Below are 23,603 nucleotides of genomic sequence, written 5' to 3' on the forward strand. Positions count from 1 at the left end.
CAGGGGCTTATAGTCACCGCTCGACTGTTGGCGTAGACAGAGGTTTATAGTCGCCGCTTGACTTCTAGAACCCGTGACTCTAATATAATTCAAACCTGGTCGATCAGCACGGGAGTCTCTAACTCAAGGGTTTATAGTCGTTGCTCGACTTCTAGAGCTCATGGCTCTAATATAACTCAAATCCGGTCGATCGGCACGAGAGTCTCTAACTCGAGGGTTTATAGTCGCCGCTCGACTTTTAGAGCTCGTGGCTCTAATATAACTCAAACCTGGTCGATCTGCACGGGAGTCTCTGACTCAAGGATTTATAATCACCGCTCGACTTCTAGAGGTCGTGGCTCTAGTATAACTCAAACCCGACCGATCGACATGGGAGTCTTCGATACTGAGCTCATGGTGCTAATATAATTTAAACATGGTTGATTGGCACAGGAGTCTTCGATATTGTACCCGTGGCTCGAATATAATTTAAAGTCGGTCGATCTGCACGGGAATCTTCGATATTGAGCTCGTGGCTCGAATATAATTTAAAACTGACCAATCAAAACGGGAGTCTTCGATCGGGGAACTGTGGCAAATCCTATGACCGAAAGAGAAAATATAACAGAAAAATCGACCTACCGACCAGCAGAGACTTTGACTCAGTTTCTTGACTCTCGAATACCTATGGAGTGAGGAGAATATGATATGTTCGCTGAAATCCACCGAGGTCATGAGGATGGCAGAAGTTTCCAGCGTTGTCCATCTTCATGTTCCAGATCAGGCAAAGTTCCCACAGACGGTGCCAATATGATCCTGTCGGGAATATGAGAAAACGGAACTGCCAAAATGACGTGGCTAGAACGCGGACCAAGTGGTCATAACCCAGAGGGGGAGTATGATGAGTTGTCTTCTATGTTAACCGAGTCATCATAAAGCCTCCGGTCAATGCTACATGTAGACAGGGTCCAGGTTTCCCCGGCCCCTAAAGTCCCGATGCTCGAGGGCAGATCCCACGAATATGTAAGGAGCAGAATAATAGTTAAATAATGAAATAAATGAAGAGTAAGTATGATGACGTACCCTGGCCCAGGAGGATGCCCTCTAGTAGACCAATGAGCTAGTCGTGATGTTGATTGAGTCGTCGTGACCTAGAAGAGTGGATAAATGTGAGTTGGATAAGGAGCTGGGTCCGATGGCGATGTCACGGAGCCGAATACGGCATGAATCCGGATGGCGACACGTAGCCAGAATATAGTAATGTCACGAAAGCCGAATCATAATAACGGCTCACAGGCAGGATAATATCAACAACTCACAATCATAATAATAATGCGAAGAGCGAAACACAACAGCTCAATGGTTGGAACACAACACAGCACACTAGGCAGAACACAAATCATGGAGGCAGAGTGCAATAGCAGTGGCCCGAAGGCCGAATCAGCGGTGGCTCAAGCGTCGGATCATCGCTGAAATCATACGCCAACATGGATCGAATATTGGATCGACGACGGAAGTGTATGACAGCACGGATCGAGCATTGAAACAGGCGCCACAAACGTGGAAGCGACGTTGGATGGTCGGATTTGGCGATAGGGGTGCCAACAGCGGCGATGGTGTTGTGCGATCGACAAAAGTCGTGGGTTGACCGGTGGTTGTCACTAGAGGAGGTGGCGGTCGCTGGAGTCGATGGCGGCAGTGGTGGAGGTCGCTGTGGAGGCGGCGACGACAGCGGTGGAGGTGGCGGCGACGGCTGGTGGCGGTGAGGGCGTTAGTGTCCGTGGGGATTCCGACGGCCGGCTGAGGCTTGGAGCAGGTCAGGGTGATCGGATACTTGCGGAAGGCGAGTAGGTAGGGTGACCAGATGCTCGCAGGGAGGCCTGGAGTAGGTCAAGAGTGATCGAATGCGGATGCTCGCGGGGAGGCCTAGAGCAAGTCAGGGTGACTGGATGCTCACGGGGAGGCCCAAACTATGAGAGTAATTGTGGTCCTTTGTTTGATGGGAAGATTGTTGAGATTTATTCAAAATCCCACATTGGAAAGATGTGGGAAAGATCATGGGGTTAAAAGGATGTAGGATATCTCTATTGGGATGAAACCTTTTGGGTAGAGTCCAAGAGCAAAGTCATGAGGATTTAGGCCCAAAGTGAGTAATATCATACCATTATAGAGATATGTGGGCATCCTTTGGGCACAACTTAACCGATAAAGGGTTCGGTTGACCGATCCGGTAAAAACTTCGAGTTATCGACCAATCAAACGAAGGTAGTCGATATTTAGTCCACCAAATCGGTTTTTTGGCCAATCGATAAATTGATCATAGGTAGATATTTATGCACAAGATAAGGTTGAATTTAAATTTTCCGTCGACTAAACTAGCTATTCAATCGATCGAATAATTGAAGATAATTCAATTTTCAACGATGAACTTATGTTTTCAGTTGACCAAACAAGATTTTCGATCAACTGAAAAAATAATTGCTTGACTTAGCCTGTACGAGACGCAATTCAGAGTAAAGGCGGAATTTTGTCAATCGAACCAGGCATTCGGTCGACTAAACCGGTTTAAGTTTCAATTAATTTTTAAGTTTTGTTTAAAGTTAAATTTAAGTTTTTTTTTTTATTTTAGTTTTTAATTTTAAATTAAGTTTTAGTTAATTATAATTTAAGTTCAGTATTGACTTTAAGTTTTAGTTAAGTATTAAGTTTAATTTAAGTTTTAAATTATTTTTTTGTTAGATTTTAATTAAATTAATTAAGTTGATTAAGTTTTTGAATTAATTAAGTTTTAAAATTAGTTTTAAATTAAATTTGAATTAATTAAGTTTAGTTTAAAATTAATTAATTTTAGTTTAACTTTAATTTGTTTTAAGTTTTAATTAATTTTAGATTTTAGATTTAAATTTTAGTTTTAATTAATTTTTTATTTTGAGTTAAGTTTAAATTAATTTTTAAGTAAGGTTTTTTTAAAAATAATTTAAAGTTATATTTAAGTTTTTATAATTAATAATTTTAATTTAATTTTATTTATCTCAAACTTAATGTTGATTAAATTTTAATTAAGGTTAAAGTTGATTCAATTAAGTTTTATTATAAACTCATCACCTTTTAATCCATGTTAGATTTAAATTTAGCTTTGGGTTAATTAAGCAAGTTCAATGGCGAGATATATGAACTTCTTGTGTATAACGATGGACCACTTTCTGAATATTTTCCAAAATAGTCCTGTCCAAAAAACCTAATACTAGATTTTTATCTAAGTAGCTCATGTTTGACTGAGATAGTTTCAGTCAGATCCACTAAGTCTAGTACACCAGGTATAATACACAAGATTCAACCTAAACATGTCTTCGATAAAATTTCCTTAACATACAATCAACTCAACTCATTCTGATGTTATATTATTAGAGTTTGGTAAACATTTTTAACTAACCGTTCTAACCTAACTAGAAAAATAAACCTAATCCTAAGTATGCATTATTGATTAATCAAGTATATTTAATAATTTTCTATTTGCTCCCCTTAAGTTATAGCTTAAATATGATCTATCTAAGTAGTGAATTTGATTCTTTGGAATCAAATATTAATTTGATTTGATTGGTTTGGTTAAATATTTTTAAGAACCCATGCTTAGACTTAATTTATAACATTTTGACTAATTAAAGATAAATATAATTTGTTTGTTTTGTTTGGATTATAGTCAAGTCCTGATTTATTGTACATGACTTATTACGATCCAAGTACTATATTTAAACATTTAGATCTCAGATCAAACTCTTTCAACGTTTTCTTAAATCGCTCGACTTGATCTTTCAAATTAAAATTTTCTTCCTCAAATTTTGCACGCATATAATTTATGTGTCATCTAATTAAAATTTGTAAGACTTTATTAAATAGACATTTTACACCCATATCTTCCGGTGGAAAAATAATTTTCTCAAAATATTTAATAAAAAAAATATAATTTTAAAGATGGAGCATCCCGAATCTCGGATGTTTCAGTTCTTCCTTACGGATGTTTCAGTACTTCCTTACATCTTAAATTCATCATTGATAAATTAAATATTCTCAAGATCCATATTTAAAATTACTATTTCCTTACCAAACAGAATCCCAGATGAACTTCATTTAATTAGAATTGAAGTTAAAACCAATCGAGATTTCAGAATTTAAATATAAGAATAGAAAAAAGTGGATGTAATTACAATGAAATAAGTAACTTATTTATAAAGTTTAGGGAATAAGAGCCAATTAATAGTCATTATTGATTAAAAAAAGGGTGAAATAATCTCAACTATTTAAAAAAACAAAAAAAAAACATAAAAGTTGCTTTAAACAGTTAAAACCTGGTATTTAAAAAAAAATGATGAAACTAATAGCTCAAATAGTTGATTCACAATTAGAATTGGGTTAGGTATTCAGATCCGATCCAGAGTCAGGTCTACCCTTCACAAAATGGACAAAAGTGAACTCTTTTCAAGTGCCAAAATGGACAAAAGTGAACTCTTTTCAAAACCTAACAAGAAAGCTTAACTGTGTTAGACCTCAAAAATACAGGCTAATTGGATGGTAAAACTTTGATCCTCGCTTACTATTCTGGAACATTATAATATGAGATCTGATAGCCGATCGATAAGAACTGTCAACGAATACTCCATATTATCGGTTCCATATCAACTTCACTTTGAATGCAAAAGCACAGAAGAGACTTAACATAGAAATTTATACCTAGTTTGAATCCAAATCACAGAAGAAACAAACATATATTTTCGTCTCAAGACTTAACATGAGACTCAGGAAGCAACATGTAGCCAAAGACAACTTGCCTACGGTATCGCTCTCTAACTCTTATTCTTCGAACAAGGTGATACTACTTTCGTAGGCAAGTCATCCTTGGCTGCAACATACTTCCTGTGTCAGATGTTAAGTAGTCATCGATGACCAGAACAATGCATACATTTTCTATTGATTCCTACAAGAGCTGAAAAGCTAAGAGAAAGGAAGGCAGAGAAGGGAGAAGGGGTGGAGGTGGAAGAGACCTTTCAGTTCCTTATATAGGGTCACTTCTAGATGTATCCAGTGCAGATAATAGAGAACTTGCAAGAAAAGCAGAAGGAACAAGAACATGAAGACTTGCGCGTCGACAGATAAAACATAGATATCTTTCAGCAAGAACACATGCAGTTGTCATCGAATAAGCAAGCATACCTATCTCATGGATTCTCCGAGAGTTAGGAATTTTTGTCTGCTTCTACCTCATTGGACGACAAGGCACTTGTTAAATGCACATGGAGGATGAAAGGCCGCCTTTAAGTTAAAAATATCATCATCGTCAGAGTAAAAATTTTAAATTATAGAACAGAAACAGTTGGTTTTGTTTTATACAATAATGAAAGCACAGCATCGAATGCAAATCCCTACCTCAAACCACCCCATTTTAGGCAAGTCATTGGTCTTACTCACACAGCATGAAGGGGCCGCATCATGTGATTTGTTATTCACTCAGAAACTATTGATATTGGTTCGATAAGAACAGTGCTGCAACTGATTGAATTCATATAACTAGAGAATTGGAGCAAAAATTATAACATATATATCTGCTTTTACGTTTTACTACACAGCTAACTCTATAAAATAGAAGGAACTAAGTGAAAAGATATATATGGAGGTCGCTGAATTCTGAAAGAAATTTTCCACAAAGAATAACTGTGAAATAAAATATCAATGGTGCTGCTCTAGGTGATAAGCTTTTACCTTTATTTATTCATCACAGTGTTTTTTCTCTTTTCTTTTTCATAATTCTGATCTATATCTTCAACCGAGGAAAGAACAAATTTTCTTTTCCAACCATTTTATCCAAATCTGCTCGTCTTTATCATAGCCGGTATGGCTAAAAAGCAAACAATGAGTTTGGAATTGACAAAGGCATTGGCATTTTATCCTTCCCTGCTTGATATGGTCCCTCTTTTAAAACTAGTAGCATAAGCGAGCATTCAAATAGCTATAATAACCTTTAAACGCACAACATTTTCAAAAGCGCATTGACTTGTGCTGGAGGATTATGTCAAGAACATAAGTTGGAAATCAAAATACAGCTTAATCTTTTGGTTTTAGTGCAATAAAGATAGCAGAGATCACATATAGTCACAGATCAGTAAGACATTCCCATGTCTGATCTAACAAGCCTATATCTCCCCTCCGAACAGCCCATAACACAACATCGAAAGTATAAATCAATAGAAAGCTGGATAACCTAATGACAACCAAGAAAACAATGAAACATGTAGAGTATAAAAATTCTACAAGGTGGAATTCTATATGACTGCGTGTTCTCCTATGTGGACCGAAGAAGCAAATGCAATATTGGCTTGAAACCCACTTGGTTTCCCCTTTTTCAATTTTCATCTCAGATTTCCTATTTTTATACCCTTGATCTCTGGCAGGCCAGAAACAATTAACTTCAGTTCCAAAACAGGATCTTGCCTTAAATAACAACAAACTTATCTTTATCTTATCCTATCAGATTAGTATAACAAACTGTTTTGTGATCAGGAAATACCATCTATGCGTCAACAGAAGCTAAATGCCTAAATGGCATTATATAGCAATGTAACTACAGTTACAATCACAGAATCATTTGCCTATAAATATCCATCTGATGTGGGGTGAGCCAATCAAGATTAATGATCCAAGTAATAGAGAAGCTTTTTGAATTTTGAGATGAAAAAAAATAAGAAAAAAAGAAGATATTTATTGGGATTTACTTCAATCAGTTAAGATTGTTGTGAAAGGAGCTAGAAGCATTGCACATGCTGATGATCTTAATAGAGAGATAATCAATAGGTTGTAGATCCAAGTGTCTAAAACAGCTATTTGTACAGCATTCATTTGCATGTGATCAAGAGGGTGTTCGGTGCCAATTCAAAGTGTTGGTATCAGAATATTGGTGTTCAGAACAGTCACAAATTTGGTAATAATGAATCCAAGAATTAGAGAGAACAAGCTTTTTAAACTTCTAGATAGCAACAAGGGAGCCGGACTTACATAGGACCACGCCAAGATTCAGATCCTCATCAGTGTCTCAAAACCAGACAGATGCCCAAAATTCAGTTCAGCAGCATGCATTTCCAGATTCACTGGAGTGGTTTGTCTAGGGTTCCAGGTTAACCAGTTGAGCCAGTATGGTTTCAAGAGCACTGTTCTTCATCTCCATAGGCCAATGGATGGGGCATATCATAAGCAAGAGAAATGCCGTTTACTAAGGAGTGCAATAGACTGAAGGAGAATAGGGTTCTTTTTCGCTGAATTCAGCATCATTTCCAATCCTTAACAAAAGACGCTCTTTGAAAAAAAAAACAAAGAAAAAAAGGAAAGAAAGAAATGGAATAGTAGAACAATGAGCAACGAAATCATATCGCAGTAACTCATAGATTCATCATTCCAAGAATACGCTGCGTATATTCTTAAAAGTTGTCATCTTTATCTTACGAGCGAGAAGATGGCGAATCGACATTAGATTAATCGATCGAAAAGAAGAAGAAGAAGAAGAAGAAGAAGAAGAAACCGATTCCAGGAGCCAGAAAGTACCAATGAGGCAAGAGGATGAAGGCAAATTCCGCAACCCAATTCTGAAACCCGATCGAGCAGAAAGAGCAGGAGCCAACTCAACGAATCCTTCAACTTCTGTTGGGCCAGCAGTGATCAAGATCGGCCCAACCCGATATATATACTGCTCTCGTTCTTCCTCTCCCACGCACAAATCCCACTCTCGCTGAACTATCTGTCAATCAATGAAAAACTGTTTTTAATTCTGAAACTTTATCTCCCTGAACAAAATTGTTTAGTTCCATGTCGCATCATGCTCGCTTTCCATGTTTATGTGATAAAGACTGGTAACTAAAGCACCTTGCATTGTTAGCGCCAAAGAAAGATTCTTTATGATGCCTATCGGAGAGCTAATCGAGTCTTTCAATCCACTTTCTCCCTAGGTCAACCATTGCTGCGCCTTCATCCTCCAAGTTGTTTTCTCGCTATCTGACAAAGCAAACATCTTTAATCATAACTACTGTACTTTTAATTGAGTGGGGGTGCTTAAGAACAAAATAAACTAGAGTTCAATCAACAAAAGTTGTTTATGAATTGAAGAAAACAGTAGCAGAGCTGTTTGTGAGTCATCGTTCTCCTCTGGATAAAAGATACACCTGCACTCCCAGTATCGTCCTTGTCAGGACCGTTCTCTAAATGCAATTTGAATGCTCTTACACGGCTCTTCAATGGCGAGGACTCAGCCTGCCTCATGTCTCTTTTAATGCAGAAGTATCTCACTCGTCTGTCTCACGGGTTCAGAGTTAGTGCATTAAGCATTCGGGTCTGGCCTCTCTCCTCTCTCCCGAAGACCTTACTGAGACTAACTCTTCGCCAACACCATGATTGTGAGTTGGGAAGCTGACGCTGTCAGTGCTCAGTGCCTCTGAGCACCCAACAGCCTTCGAAGTTGGGATGATGATGAGTGATAACCAACTACGCAAGGTTTCTTTATCTCCTTCTCTTCCAAACCCCTACCGATCTCTTGCCAGATACGGATTGGGCACTGAAAGTGGAATCATGACCGACCTTGGAATTCTGTCAGTCCAGCTTCAAAACCTTCCATTAATTGCCTACTGGCCCCCCTCTATGATGTGATGGATGCAGGAAAAGGAGCCGCTGTTGGCCTGGCTGTTACACTGTGACGATACGACGAGAGTTCTTAACGTGGAGCTTCACCCTTGGATTAATGGAAGCATGCCTCAGTTCAAAACAGAACCTATTTACTATTGTGAGTTAGATTCATGGGTTTGGGCATGTCGTAGCAAACTAGAGACTACTGGCACATTACAAGTAGATGAAAGTATCCATGATTTGTTTAGGTTTCAACAAGAAGAGACACAGTTCCACTGATTACTATACCATAGTCAAGACTCTTACAGGTAATCTTGGTCAATAATGTGAAGCTAGCCTCACTTGATCTCGTCTGCTAGTTTAAACAAATAATCACAAGTTCTTAAAGCAGGATGAATAACCATTAACAAAGGATCAAAGTTCTTCAAGGGCGACGTTTGAGTGAGAAGAGGACTTCTCTCCATAACCCCCTTCTTCAATGTTTACCAGCACTCTTTATAGTTCTACATGTGCATTTAACACTTATCCTACCTTCTATGTTGCTCCAACACCTAGGAAATCAATAAAGGGCATCATAATTTTCTTCCTCCCATGTTCTGTTTCGTCATGAAGCCAAGCATTGCTGCTCTGGTAGGTCACTGGTTGATTTGCTGAGGCCTCAGGAGGAGACTGGCCACCAGGGAGAAAACTCTTCCTTGCAGTGAAGACCTTTTCATCAAACCCTCCATGAGAGTGTAAGAGACAATTAATCAGTACACCAAAGCCATATATGACACGGTAAAATGGAAGGCAAAAGAAAACATACAATTGATCATGGAATAGGCAAGGAAAGTGGTGCTGGTGAAGGAGTTGAGGGAGAGGTCAGTGCAAGTGGAGGATGACTCATCTCTGGTGCTGGTGATGACCGAGTCCCCACTGCACGCATTGGTGTTGTTGCTGGTTTTGACATCTTTGCTGTTGGGGAGGAGCAGGGTGTGAGAGAAGGAAGAGATAGAAGAAGAAGTCAAAAATGGCTTTCTTCTCCTGTAAGCATTGCTCTGCTCCCTTTGTTTCCTGGCCATGATGACATGCCAATGGTTTTTGACAGCATTGTCTGTCCTCCCAGGGAAGAGCCTGGCAATCAAAGCCCACTTGTTGCCATACATCCCGTGGGCAGCCAGAAGCCTCTCCTCTTCCTCATCACTGAATGCCTTCCTGTTGATCCTTGGATCAAGCTGGTTGAACCACCTCAGTCTGCAACTCTTCCCTGCCAAAACAAGATGAATCACACAAAAGATCGTTTTTTTCTTCTTCTTTTACTTTGTGTTTGAGCTCCAAGGCATGCAACTACCTGATCTTCCTTCTAGATTCTCGGCCATCAGGTTCCAGTTTTGGGGGCCATGCTTGGAGACTAGCTCTTTGAGCTTGGCATCCTCAGCTGGCCTCCAATGCCCTCTAGCACACAGCTTCTGCCGCCTCCTCTGCAGCTCACTTTGTCGACCATCACCGTCATCTTCCTCCTTCCTTTGGTGGTTGTTGCTCTGTTCATCCTCAGCGCTCTCATGCCCCATGCCATCTCTGAGCTTTACATCACTCGGAGCCATTCCTAGACCTGTTTCACAATGGGCTTCAAAAATGGCCAGCTAAGGACTATAATGCTTCTGTCAGGAAGCATTCAAGCAGAAAGATCAAGGTAGCTTTGAAACTTTGAAAATAAGAAAAAGAAAGAAAATGGAGAAAGTAGAGAGAAGAAAACTTAGGTGAGAGAGACAAATGGCTATGGCAAGCACAGGGTCCAATACAGAGCCACTCGTGTGGCTGTTGGAGTTGGGAGTCTCTCCTCTTCCCTACACACACTTTTATAGATGATATCTGCCCCTGTCTCTCTAACACTCAACAGAGTCATCAGAATTTCTTTTGTGTTCTTGCGTCCCCCACCATTCTTGCTGTTCTGGAGCAAAGAAAGAAAGAAAAAAAAGTTGCCATAAGAAACCAAAAAGCAAGGAGAAATAATAAAGTTACAGCAAGCATTTTACCCTGGTTTTTTGCTGCCAATTTGTACGCAATAGTCGGTTGGCGTACCATAGTTTCATGGTTTTAGTGGAATTGGTACTGTTCTTCTTTTGGCCGTGTCCTGTATCAGACTTCCATGCTCGTGCATTCTCTGCCTCTCTTGCTCCCAAGTAAATCAATGTAGGGAGTTTATAGGACAGTTTCATAGTTTTTAAACTTTGTTTTCTTCTCTTTACCATGTTGCATGTAAACTCCATCTAAACTTCTCTTTGAACAGGTCTGCTTGAATCAAACTTAAGACAACTTTTACAGGAAAACTAGATTATTTTGTTTGCTTGAATCAAACACTTTTTTCTTTCTTTTCTTCAGACTGCTTTTATATTTAGTTTCTGAACTGTTCTGTTGAAGGTGAAGAACATATGATAACCAGTCAAAGTTCGAGGAAGGAATCATTGGAGTTGCAAAGAAAGGGAACGAAAGGACAGCTCCTGCTTAATGAATCTTGAAAGTAGTCTCGTCCTTAAAGATTTAGTTTTTATTCAGTAAAGAAGAAGAATAGGAAGAACAGTCGCAGGGCTCTTGAGGATTCTGTCATCGTGATAGGGTTCAGGTTCATGCACTTGAACCCTATTTGTAGGTTTGTGCTTGTCCTTTTGGACGTTGCACGTTAACCTTTTTTTTATTATTATTCTTGTTTGGAAATAAAGAGAAATAGAGTTTTGAAATTGTCGAAATATATTCCAAACTTTTCGATTTCATTATTTTATTAGAGTTAGAAAGATGCCATCACAATAGAGTTTGGATCCAAGGAAAGGTAATTTTCCTCTCAGATTCGAATATCCACGGGAAAAATCCGAAATAGGACAGATTCAGAAAGGCATTATCGAATACTGATTCAGAAATTTTTTAAAATCCCCGTAACAGACTGGGAGAGATATGAAAATGCCATTTTGATCCCTAAATCCGTTCTAATATCTCTGATTATAATAATAATTATTAAAAGAATTCCGGAGATAAGAATTTAATCCCTGAGATTTGGAGATCCGCCCCATCCTCATCCTATTGTCATCTCTACAACGAGGATGGAAATGGAGATGTGAGTTTAATTTTCGTGGATTTGAGGATGTGAATTCTCCAATTACCTAGAGATGGGTAAGAATGAAGATTTACTTCAAGGACAAGGACTAGAAGCAATAAGATCTATTGATCTATAAAAAAAATAACTAAGAGATGAATCATTTATAATTATGATAGAATCATGACCACGATCCAATCGTAATTGATTACGATTCCTCAAGACGGATGACTGAAAATCATCCTCTGCTCTACACTCAATAACCTAGCCATTTGCCGACCCTCGATGACCTTCAACGATTCGTCCTGATCCAAATTATAATATTAAGGGACGATAAATCCAAACAAAGATCGTAACAAATTATAACCGAATCATATCTATCTCTTGATTTATTTTTTTTTAAACCAAAAAATCTAATCTACAAACCCACCTAGCCACTTGCCGACCCTCGATGACTTTCAACGATTCATCCTGACCCAAACTATAATCTTAAGGGATGATAAATCCAAAAAAAAAAAATCTAACAAATTATAATCGAATCATATCCATCTCCTGATTTATGTTTTTTTAAACCAGAAAATCTAATCTACAAACCCACCTCCGTTAGCCCAATGTCATCTCTAGTTGGAAACAGTATGATTTCCTATTTATCATTTTCTAAATATTAAATTTAAAATATTAAATTTTAATACAAATTATTTTAAATTTTGCATAGTAGACGGACTATAAATCAAAACCAAAAGAAAGCTTTTAGACTAGAGCAACAATATTAGATATGATTTGAACTATAATATAGTAAAATACAACTTAATGACAAATATGATTAACAACGATACATCTTTTTTTTTAAAAAAAACTAAACTTAGAAAGCAAGGAGGCAGTTCATCAGATGCCCAATATGCAGAAAGGTTCTTGACTAATTATTGAATAAGGCTTGCATAACTCCAAGTGATTCATTAGTGCCTAACCATCAACACATCATCCAACAAAGACAATGATTTCATCATAATAAATTTGTGATTTCTAAAATGAGCAATGATATGCAAAGAAAAAAAAAATCCAATAAAAAACTTAGAAAATGATAAATAAATTTATAGCCCATCATTTCACTTTTGTGAATCTCATCATTTTATGTGTCTATTCCTAAATTTTTCTCTGAGATTTTTTTCCCTCTATGTATCATTTTTCTTCTAAAATATACAAAACTATTAGATAAAACAAGATTGTCAGAGTCTACTTAAACTCACCAAAAAATTTGAAATATGTTGATCATATGAGCACTAAAATATATAAGACTACTAGACAAAGCCACATAAACGAGGGTCTACTTGAGACTCACAAGACTGAAGAGGCTCATGTCTCGTGTGTTCTAATTACTATTAACTGCACTCGAGTTGCTAGTTAAAAGCTGAAAGCTGATAATGGTTCATTATTATTACACAAAAGTGAGACATGTTATTTTCATCCACAACATGAGCCATTTTTAACTACAAACTCGAACACCTTTTCAAAGAAGCCAAACCTCTTCTTTTCACCCTCTCCACGCGTCTTTCATTGACCTAAGTTTCATCAAGGCCTCAATCGGAGAATTGCAGGCAACTTTAGCCTGCAAAACATGCAAATTTACTCTTCAAATCAACAATGTAAATTGTACAGGAAACAGTCACTAGACATTGTGTGAGTTCCGAACAATGAGTGCAATGTACCAAGAACAAAAAAAATTATCACAAACAAAAATTTCTTTGTGCAAAATATTTGCTTTATGATTTTTAGAATTGAAAAGAAAGGAAAAAGAGAGAAACAGAGAGAGAGAGAGACTACCATCTCATACACCACCTGAATGTAAATTACTTCCCCTGAAGGGCTGAACAGGAATAAACAACATTGTGAAAGACTAACAACTCACGCCAATATGCATTAAACAGATGTATCAGATAAATAACTTAAATAACAAACTGTTTTAGAATTTTATCAAGAGACAACTTCATATTCCTGTGTAGATTACTATTGCACTAGGGATTGCAACAAATGCTATACTTGCGATAATTTTGCTTAAATATATTCTTTTGGGGGAGGATTTGCATTTTCTGATTGTTGAGAGTACTGGTTCAATACTCCACTTAAGAAGATTAATTTTAAACCACTGTGAAAAAAAGTTACTAAGCAAATTGACTAAATCAGTATTCAGCTCAATCAAGAGAGTTGTCTCAGCTATGCCGAACGCCATCTAAAGAGCAGAACATATGCCATCATAAAGCCACCTATAGCAAACAAAAAGTACGTAAAACAAGAGTGAGCAGAACCTGTATCTCTGGTAAGTCAACTCGCATGAATGGATTAGTTTGGAATTCTTCCTCAAGCGTTGAAGGAATTGTAGGTTGGTTTAACTGGCGTTGACTTTTAGCCCAAGAAAGCTTATCTAATACCCTTTGATTGTCTGGTTCAACAGTTGATGCAAATTGGAGGTTCTTCACAGTGTACTGTAAAGATCACAAATTTAACTCCAGTGGGATAAAATCCAGGAACAACTATAATTATAGAAAAAAAAACCTATAGGAAAGTATAAGTTGCAAAAGGCTAAGAATCAAACATACTATATGCATGATAGAGGATGTCTTTCTGTCAGTCATGATGCATCCCGAACAATTGCAGTTTAAGCATGCTCAAGAATTCAGATTAGTCTATTCATAGCTTCATTTTCAGCCTTGTTTCGCAAACTAACATAGTTCATGGAGCTATGTAGTATTGCTTCAATTCTTCCAAGTCAAACTATGTAGTATTGCTTCATATCTTTGATGAAAAGGAATTCATCTAAGAAACTGGGATTAGGAAATACCATACCTCATGACCACAATAAACACGAGTAGGCCTTGGTAGTGAACCTAATGTGACACACAGAGATTGATACATCTGTTCTGCAGTACCTTCAAAGAACTTTCCGCAACCAGCAATAAACTAGGAACAAGAAGAAGCAAAGAATGTTAGCCTATCAAGAGTGCAATGCATCACAGAACAAAGAACATAGTACCAGACTCACCAGTGTATCCCCAGTAAAGACAGCTGGATTTTCCCCTTTGTCAGTCACATAATAACTTATATGACCTTTAGTATGGCTAACAAACCAGATCAAGAGCAATAGAAACCAAGAGGTAAATAATGCAACACAAAGAGTAATGCTTGATCACAGAAGTTTAATGCTGTGCAATCTAAGGATAATCAACTTAATTAGTATGAGCATTATTTTCGACAATAATAGATTCACTTCCTCATATAGAAGAGCATATTGTATTCCTCTTTCACAGCATTGTATTGTGCAAATCGATGTGGAAACCAAATAATTATTTCCACCCATCGCTTTGGTCAGATAAGATCAACCCAACAAAAGGAAATCAGACAGTAAGATGTTCTATTGTACTGATTTATCTTCAAATAAATATATTAGAAATCTGTAAGCAGAATTTACATCCTGTAAAACTTGGATGACTTCTATCCCACAATCACCTTGACCAACAAATTTCAGGATATATGTTTCCTCTCTTGTATGGAGCTTTCTCCTTTTTAACTTGGTATGCCCTAAAACATATGCATTGTGACATTTGCTGATCCCAGAGTCCTTTTTTTCTTGTCCTTCAGTCGATGGATAAGCACTAAACATTTTCATAAAGTTAACTATTATGCAGTAATATGTCGATCCAGGATCATGAGCAACATATAACAGTCCACTAACCAAAAATCGTATGGCAAGTGTTGCCCATAAAAAATCTATGATAGTAAGATGCAAAATTATCAGAAATTATAAGAGTTCACATTGAAAAAGATATACAACTAAAGGAGCTATATACCATGGTGTATGGAGAGCAACTATTTCGATATCTGGCCCAAGAGCCAACTTATCCTTGTTCTCCAAAGTATCCGTGCAACCTCGTACAGAATCTTTTGATCCACCATAGACCTTGATCCCCGGCACCAACTCCTTCATCTTCTCATTCCCCCCTGCATGATCCCTACATCACATTTCATCAGAAATCAGACAACAAATTTGAGATACAGCAAAAATTACAGATTCCCACAACAGGCTAAACATTAGCATAAAATATAAAAAGAAGCCTTTTGTCACAAAAATAGTAGGGAACAATCCGAGAGGTAAAAGAGAAGAGTTTGGACAAACCAGTGATGGTGAGTGGTGAGCACAAACTTGAGGTCGGCACCGATCTGCTTGGCCTCCCACAAAACCTTTTCGGGCTCAACGGGGTCGACGGCCGCCGCCTCCCCGGAAGACTCGTTCACGATTCTGGAGACGCAGATCGACAAAGGTAAAGGAATGAAGATTAGAAGCGATCTAGGTATATGTAGGCGGGAGGGAAGATGGCTCACATGTAGGCGTAGTTATCTTCCAAGCAGTTGACGTGAACCACCTTCATCGCCGCTCTTGGCTGTGCCGCCGCCTTCTCCTTCGATGGCGAGGAGGCGGATCTGGAGAAGCGAGTGAAGAAAAGAAGATAAAAAGGAGGAATTTGCCGACCGCTTCGATCGAATAAAAGACACATCATGCGGTATAATTTTTTTTTTAACTAAAAAAGGGTATTTTTTAAATATATGGTATAAGTTTATGAATAAAAAAATACTTATTTTTTTTTTCGTTTTATCTGATTTTTAGATAATCGATTTAACTTTTAAAACAATCCGATGGTTATTCCCCCTTAAAATTTTAATAAAATAAACAAAATTTTTTCCATAATTTTAAATTTTTAATTTTTATTTTTTATTTTTTATTTTTTATTTTTTATTGTGACAAAAGATAAATACGTTCGTCTTTCAACGTCCCCGTCAATTTATTTCAGGATCAATATAAAAAAAGTAAATCACAGACGATAATTTTACTTTTCAATCTCTTAAGTAAAGAGAACATTAATCTTTCGATCGGACTAATAAGAAAGATGGATAATTCAACCGCTAGATAAATAAGAAGAACGGTATTTTTGCCACTTTAGTATTAAGGTAGAAGTAGCATTTTAATGATGAAATTAAAAATTATAGAGGCAAAATGGTGAATATAAAACTTTAGGGATTTTTCTAAAGAATCCATTGAAATTATAGGAATAAATCAACATTTCTCTTTGGCATAGAATTTGATAAAAATAATATCCTATCGTTTAAAATGAAATATATTATTTTTTTCATCCATTGAAGTATCGATGGGCAAGAAGACGCCAGTAGAAATATTTGATCAAGTATGGACCAAATAGTAAAACGTGAATCCTATATTTAAATTGCCCATCCACAAGAGAAGTAGCTAATAATAGCCGATGATATTATCTATTTTTATATAGCTTAATATATAATAACAATACGATAAAAACAAAAACATATTTTGAATGGTCCAAGCAGATTCGAATTTGCGAGGTTGGGCGTTACTAGCACGACGGTGTAACCAACTGATCTAGTAAGTCAAAGATAATCACCATTTATACATTTTATAAACAAATAATTTAAAGGTGAAAATCAAATATTTTAATACTAGTACAACACTTTAACCAACTGAGCTAAAATGCCAAGGATTTAAATCTTTATATGTATTTTAATATATAATAATAATACGATAAATAAAAATACATTTTGAATTGTCAACGCAGTTTCGAAGTTCGCGTAATTAATGGGAAAATCGAAATATTAAATGGCCAAGCAGTTTTCGAGCTGGGGCTTTAGCATTATTAGCATACCAACTAAGTTCATAGGCCAACGAATTAAGTGTTTATATATTTCTTAATAAATAATACTAATACGATAAAACAAAAATATATTTTGAATTGTCTATACAGTTTGCGTTTTTAATGAGAAAATCAAAACGTAAAATGGGCCAACAGGTTTCGAACCTGCGACCATCGCATTATTAGCACGACGTTCTGACCAACTGAGCTAATAGGCCAACAAGATAAGTCTTTATATTTACATTAATATATAATATTTATACGTTAAAACAAAAAATATTTTGAATCGTCTAAGTAAACATGAAATGGCCCATGCAGATTTCGAACCTACGACCTTCGCGTTATTAGCACGACGCTCTAACCAACTGAGCTAATAGGCCAACAAGATAAGTCTTTATATTTACATTAATATATAATATTTATACGTTAAAACAAAAAATATTTTGAATCGTCTATGTAAACATGAAATGGCCCATGCAGGTTTCGAACCTGCGACCTTCGCGTTATTAGCACGACGCTCTAACCAACTGAGCTAATAGGCCAACAAGATAATTCTTTATATTTACCTTAATATATAATATTTATACGTTAAAACAAAAAATATTTTGAATCGTCTATCTAAACGTGAAATGGCCCATGCAGGTTTCGAACCTGCGACCTTCGCGTTATTAGCACGACGCTCTAACCAACTGAGCTAATAGGCCAACGATAAGTTTTTATATTTATCTTAATATATTTTATTGATACGATAAAACAAAAATATAATTTGCATTGTCTATGCAGGTTTCGAGCTGCAACCTTCACGTTACTAGCCGAGGCTCTAAACGACTAAGCTAATAGACCATATATGCTTTTGTTGAATTACTAATATTTGTAAAATTATTATACAAATTTTAATCAACTAGCCAACTTTAAAAAATAAAAAAATAAACAATTTGATTTTTATATATATATATATATATATATTTATTGCTAGTTAAAATATTTCGTAATTTCCACCATCTATTAAAGTAAACCAATAACATGTAATATGTGTTAAGTAAGATTCAAATGCTTGTTATCTATGAAATCCGTCTTAGTGTTTATAGCCCCGGAGCAATTTCATTGAATTATAGAAGGAAGTAATTATGAACTTGTTTCAATGATAAATCAACATATTGACCTACTCAACTTAAATTAAGATATCCAAATTAAAAAACTAGTTGAATATCTTCTCCGAGTCAATTCTCTTTGAAAATAATGTCAAGACTTCAGTTTTTTTTTAAATTTATTTTCCCAAAAATAATTAGATTTTTCGTATTTTAAATTTAGAGGCAATTTTTTTAGCATAAAAAGATGTTAAATAAATTATGTCTTTGACTGGTCAAGCAACTGAAATTTAATAATTGACCAGTTTCTCCATCAAGATCACGATTTCTCAATTTAATAATTAAATATTAAAAAAAAGTGGATTCTACGCGCTCTGCCGCTAAGTCTGGGCTGGCAGTGGCTGGCAGTCCAGCGGGTGACAACTCGGTCGATTTCACGTGTGCAGCCACATAGGCGTTCAATGACTGTATTTACAGGCACGTCATCAAACAATTTTAAATATTAATTTTTTAATTTTTTAAAAAATAATAATTTAATCAAGTCGCGTGAACAAACCCGTTTTAGCCGTTAAACTGGAGTGCTAACTAATTAACGGGTTTAGATTAATTAAGCACTCAGCTCTCCACCTGGAAGGAGTCCATATCACGTGTAGATTCGACAACTCGGTGGGACCCACACGATATATTTGTGTGCATGGCAGCTGTCCTGCGGACGCGTGGACGCGGTCGCCGGCGCCCTATCTACTCCGCATGCCGTTTGATCCACGCGTCCGACCACCCGCACGAGATTCTTAGTTACTTTCTAAAATTCATATGATTTTCAAAATAAGTATTTTTTTAAAAAAAAACTAAAATTATATAATATATTAGATTTCAATTTTTTAAGAATTAATTTAATTTATTTTTATCAAATAATTATTAGCTTAATTGCTAATGTTAGTATGTATTTAATTACTTTTAAATAGCGACTCAGACACGGATCGCGCTGTAGACTTTACCTGGTCAAACAGACCGCGGAGGAGTGGAAGTGGAAATGGTCGCGCTTATATATACGCTTACGGCTCACCTTCGTCCTCCACCTCAACGGCTCAACCTCATTATTGTCATTCACTGGCGCTTCCCCTTCTTCAGATTCCCCCCGCTTAGGTAGCAGACAGGAGGAGGGCCAAGGAACGAGAAGGGTTTGGGATTAACAGCCGCGAAAAGCCTTCGATCTCTTAGGTATGTGCGCAAAGTCTTGAATTTTGGCTCGCTGCTTAGGGTGTTGTTTTCTAGAAGCGATTGCTGTTTTTCTTCTTCCTTTTTTTTTTTCCGTCAGTTTTGCTGGTTGAATTAGTGCGTTGGAATAGAATTTCTAGGTCTGGATGGACGGAGATGGATTTTGTGGAAGGAATAGTGAATTTGTGGAAGGGTACAAAAGAATAAGCCTTCAAATTGGCTTTTTTGGGCTCACCGTTACACATTTCAGAAGTACTTCTTGTCCTTCTTTTTTGTGTTAATTAATGATTAGGTGTTTCATGCATTGCTTGTCCGATTGTTTTTATTTGTTTCCTTCGACTTCTAGGGTTTGTGTTCTGTCACATGTGACTGGAGCCTGTTTCTGGTGGTTCCCGTCCAATTTCGTCTTTAATGTTTTGGAAAGCTAAAATTAGATTTTAGGAGTGCTTGAATGATTTTGCCAATTTCTGGTCTTTGGGCCTTGAATTTGTGGCAATTGTCCTTTTTAAAAAAAAAAAAAAAAAATCTGTTCCCATTTTTGCTCCCTAGCCACATGGTGAAACTTTTCTCTCTTCATGCTTAGTTTTAATTTACCTGATCAAGTACACGTTTAGGTATTTTAACATAGTTTCCCAGTTTTTTTTTTAAATTTTGTAGACACTGGCTATAACTTCACATTTGGATTCTTTCTCTCTTTACTCCTCTTTAAAAATAGGAGGTTTCATTTTTTCTATTGTTTTCTGATTTTTTGCTTGCAAATTTTACAGGCAATAGCCTTTTGCAATCCCATGTTTTATTTATGTTCATTTTCAGTTAAAGCATTGTGTTCTATTATTTGTGACAAGCTAGTTGTCTGATTGATTTGTTCTATAAACTTTGGTAACCTAATTGTCTTTGTGTGTTCTTAATTCTGTTAATGTATTTCCACTGCTATATGAAACCATAAGTTTACTTATTTATTGTATGCAATAGGTTGCTGCTGTTTGTTTGGAAAACGGAAGAAAGCCACACCATGTCAAAAAATTCTAAGAGTTTCTGGGCATCAAAAAGTGAAGCTTGGAGCTTTCTGACTTTTGGCAATCAAATTTAGTAACTGATTCGTATGAGATAGGCACCCTGCGGAAGATCCTGAAGTCTTTTCTTGTAACTGGTTTATATGATCAGACATGGCTAGCAAAAGCACAATTCCTGGAGTACGGTTCGTAAGATGCCCAAGATGCAGGAAGGTTCTTGCTGAAATTGCTAGTGTTCCTGTATACCAGTGCGGTGAATGTGGTGCCACTCTTCGAGGTAAGATTATGTGTTGATCACATTGTTTACTTATAATTTTTCTCTTTGCTTGTAGTTTTTCTAATGGATTGTGTTAATTTTTGTTCTTTGCAGCAAAACATTATAGTTCTACCAATCAGAACAGCAATGTCACTGCACCAGAGATTACAGTTTCTGCGTCCAGTGGAGCACATAGTTCAGCATATCTGGATCCACAATTGTCTAAAGCAGCAGATGCTTCAAGCAGATTTTTAAATAAAGGAAATGAAATAGAACATGAAGAAGGTTGCCTCAAGGAGAGACGAATGGAGCTAGAAGATAGTTTCTTCAATGCGAGAGGTACGGATTTCCAGAGTTCTAGTCCTACTCCTGTCGATGTGAGAAATGACAGGTCATCAGACAACAAGGAGAATGACAATTTCTGCAAAGCAAGAGGGATGGATTTGCATAGCTCTAGTTCTATTCCTGCTGATGTAACAAATGTTGGATCACTGGAAGACAAGGAGAAAACCAGCAATCATTATGATGAATATGGTAATGTTTCGAAAATGCCCATTGCAAATGCATTTGATGCCAATCTTTCTTCTGTCAGTGATAGAAGCAACATTGACACTCCTCGGAAACGTGTGCCAATGTCCAGAAGAACTTTTAGACAGAGAAATGTGCAGGATTCAGAGGAAACTAATGCACACAAAGAAGAGAGTGTTGAAAAAATCCAAGTGGTAACACAAATTCAAACTCAAGAAGTTTCACAAGAGCCGTCAATAGAGAAGCCAGCTGCTTTTGATACATTTGGTTCGCATGCAAATGAGTCTTCTCCAAAAGAAAAAGGTGATTTAGTGATAAACCCCTCTTTTGACTCTGAGGATTTCCATTCAGTTCAGAACTGGAAGGAACCAGAAAATCATGTGCATTCAAATCTAGTGGAGGTTCCTAAAGGCTCAGCCGACAATCAAAATGGTAGCATGACAGTTGATGCCGATTCATTTGACATCTCAAGGGCTGCAGAGGTTCCTAAGTTCTCAGTCAACATTCAGCCAGGCAGCAAAGAAGCTGGCTTAAATTCGCTTGCACACATCCAAATGAAAATTCTAAAGAAGGTTGATGGATTGAGAGAGGAAATCAAAGAAATCTTTGACATATCCGATGAGAGCAAAGCACGGCCGCGCCTTCGAGACATTCAAGAAGAAGACCATGCTAAGCACGTTATGTCAGGCCTACATCAAGCTCCTCCCAAAAATTCCCACCAAAGAAAGGCAATTCCTCGACCACCTAAGGCCAATGGCATTCCTTCACAGTTGTACCAAGTTCCTCACAAGAATTTCCATCATGGAGGGCGCCAGGGGTTTGTGAATCTTCCATCTCAAAGCCACTGTCACAACGGAATTTGCAGGGCTTGCCACCATGATCACCCATGCTATGCAACGGTGCATGCCGGTTCCAGTCCCCCACCATGTTCTCACAAATCTCAGGTTGCGCGTGAGACCGAGAAACCAAACAACAATGATGGAAGACAACAGAAGAAGCAACTTTGTCGCCCTGTTTTAGGTGGCTCTCCATTTGTCACCTGCTACAATTGCTTCGAGTTGCTTAGGCTTCCTATGGATTTCTTCATAGTGTGGAGAAGATCTTATAAGCTTCAGTGTGGTGCTTGTTCCAAAGTTCTTACATTTTCTTTCAGAGCTCCAAAACATGGGATTCCCCATTTGTACGATGAGGCTGAGACACCAACAACCGAGTTGGACACCAGTACAGATACTACTTCCAGACATGGGATCTCCAACTTTCCGTCAAATGATAGATCCCCAAGGGAACCTGTTTCTTACTCAGAAGATTATGGATACTCTCTTGGCATCAGCTACTCCTCTGATACCGAAATGCCGGTGAATATTCTCGGCAGATCCACTCTGATGCATAAGAGAAAAAGTAGGCTTAAAACGGGTTCACAACTGCATCAGCTTATGGGCTATGGTTCAGCTAGTGAAATCTTATATCGACACAGCGACAATGATGAAGCATCTGAATTCACAGAGCTGGGCACACCCCACTGTAATACTCCCGAGGAAAGGTTTGTGGAAGATGGAGTGATCAGAAAAGGCTCTTATATTTCAGATCCTTCAACCAGTCAGCACTTCTGAAAGTTTTGCAGGAAACTGATGAAGACGAATGTGATTTTGTGTAGTATGAGATCATTAGGTGCCCAAAGGGATTATAACTTTAGATTTTGTCTACGATCCAATTGTACAGTCCATTGATCAGGCTATTTTTGTATTCATTATAGTTTTTTTTTTAATCCATTGCAGCTATTCTATTGGTCTACTCATGAGCTTTTTCTGAACAAATCTAAGGATTCTACTCAAATTCTTGATAAATCCAGTGAACAACTAGTAAATTTAACACACTTTTGGGATTCAGCTTCCATTAAACCAAATTTTAGGAAAAAGGATTACTAGAGGAATTTAGTCATAAACATTAACTAGTTGAATTTGTAAGTGTTCAAGGTATTCATTTCTTGTGTTGAACTTAAATAAATATATGCTCTAGGCACTCGTCGCGGCGCAGATCAGGCGTTGAAGGCGTCAGCGGCTCGTTCTGCGGCTGCTGTTTCAGCGCCGG

At 37.2% G+C, this 23,603-nt stretch overlaps 3 protein-coding genes and 2 non-coding genes across 8 annotated transcripts; 1 reads left to right on the top strand and 4 right to left on the bottom strand.

Moving 5' to 3' along the window:
* Positions 1 to 8,886: 8,886 nt before the first annotated feature.
* Positions 8,887 to 10,669, bottom strand: LOC122002554 (transcription factor CSA-like). Of its 4 annotated transcripts, none has more exons than XM_042557753.1 (4): positions 10,653 to 10,669; positions 9,968 to 10,567; positions 9,443 to 9,883; positions 8,887 to 9,359 (listed from the first exon to the last, which is right to left on the bottom strand). In XM_042557753.1, the coding sequence occupies exons 2-4, from the start codon at positions 10,218 to 10,220 to the stop codon at positions 9,172 to 9,174; spliced, it is 882 nt and encodes a 293-aa protein (XP_042413687.1). In that variant the 5' UTR covers positions 10,221 to 10,567; positions 10,653 to 10,669; the 3' UTR covers positions 8,887 to 9,171. The 4 variants fall into 4 exon arrangements, with proteins under 4 accessions (XP_042413687.1, XP_042413689.1, XP_042413688.1 ...); XM_042557755.1 differs by lacking the exon at positions 10,653 to 10,669 and having other exon boundaries at positions 9,968 to 10,228; positions 10,388 to 10,582; XM_042557754.1 differs by lacking the exon at positions 10,653 to 10,669 and having other exon boundaries at positions 9,968 to 10,228; positions 10,373 to 10,582.
* A 2,433-nt stretch (positions 10,670 to 13,102) lies between these two features.
* On the bottom strand, positions 13,103 to 16,240 carry LOC122002555 (hydroxyacylglutathione hydrolase cytoplasmic-like). Its single transcript, XM_042557758.1, has 7 exons — positions 16,079 to 16,240; positions 15,873 to 15,995; positions 15,547 to 15,708; positions 14,742 to 14,817; positions 14,546 to 14,659; positions 14,008 to 14,184; positions 13,103 to 13,310 (listed from the first exon to the last, which is right to left on the bottom strand). The coding sequence occupies exons 1-7, from the start codon at positions 16,123 to 16,125 to the stop codon at positions 13,236 to 13,238; spliced, it is 774 nt and encodes a 257-aa protein (XP_042413692.1). The 5' UTR covers positions 16,126 to 16,240; the 3' UTR covers positions 13,103 to 13,235.
* A 1,640-nt stretch (positions 16,241 to 17,880) lies between these two features.
* TRNAI-AAU lies at positions 17,881 to 17,954 on the bottom strand. Its single transcript has one exon. It is a non-coding gene; the product is annotated as a tRNA-Ile (tRNA).
* An 88-nt stretch (positions 17,955 to 18,042) lies between these two features.
* Positions 18,043 to 18,116, bottom strand: TRNAI-AAU. The gene has a single exon. It is a non-coding gene; the product is annotated as a tRNA-Ile (tRNA).
* Positions 18,117 to 19,564: 1,448 nt separating this feature from the next.
* Positions 19,565 to 23,306, top strand: LOC122002556 (protein ENHANCED DISEASE RESISTANCE 4-like). Its single transcript, XM_042557759.1, has 3 exons — positions 19,565 to 19,721; positions 20,691 to 21,008; positions 21,102 to 23,306. The coding sequence occupies exons 2-3, from the start codon at positions 20,885 to 20,887 to the stop codon at positions 23,123 to 23,125; spliced, it is 2,148 nt and encodes a 715-aa protein (XP_042413693.1). The 5' UTR covers positions 19,565 to 19,721; positions 20,691 to 20,884; the 3' UTR covers positions 23,126 to 23,306.
* Positions 23,307 to 23,603: the final 297 nt, after the last annotated feature.

This window comes from Zingiber officinale, chromosome 7A (genome assembly GCF_018446385.1).
Source record: "Zingiber officinale cultivar Zhangliang chromosome 7A, Zo_v1.1, whole genome shotgun sequence".
Taxonomy (NCBI): Eukaryota; Viridiplantae; Streptophyta; class Magnoliopsida; order Zingiberales; family Zingiberaceae; genus Zingiber; species Zingiber officinale.

Bases quoted from the DNA above. Each gene is read 5' to 3' on its own strand.
- LOC122002556 (XM_042557759.1), top strand. From the start codon at position 20,885: ATGGCTAGCAAAAGCACAATTCCTGGAGTACGGTTCGTAAGATGCCCA. The intron at 21,009-21,101 runs GTAAGATTATGT...TGTTCTTTGCAG, and splicing joins ATGTGGTGCCACTCTTCGAG to CAAAACATTATAGTTCTACC.
- LOC122002555 (XM_042557758.1), bottom strand. From the start codon at position 16,125: ATGAAGGTGGTTCACGTCAACTGCTTGGAAGATAACTACGCCTACAT. The intron at 15,709-15,872 runs GTTTGTCCAAAC...AATGTGATGTAG, and splicing joins CTCACCACTCACCATCACTG to GGATCATGCAGGGGGGAATG. The intron at 14,660-14,741 runs GTGAGTCTGGTA...TCTTGTTCCTAG, and splicing joins TCTTTACTGGGGATACACTG to TTTATTGCTGGTTGCGGAAA.
- LOC122002554 (XM_042557753.1), bottom strand. From the start codon at position 10,220: ATGGCTCCGAGTGATGTAAAGCTCAGAGATGGCATGGGGCATGAGAGC. The intron at 9,884-9,967 runs GTAGTTGCATGC...TTGTTTTGGCAG, and splicing joins GAATCTAGAAGGAAGATCAG to GGAAGAGTTGCAGACTGAGG. The intron at 9,360-9,442 runs GTATGTTTTCTT...ACTCTCATGGAG, and splicing joins TGCCTATTCCATGATCAATT to GGTTTGATGAAAAGGTCTTC.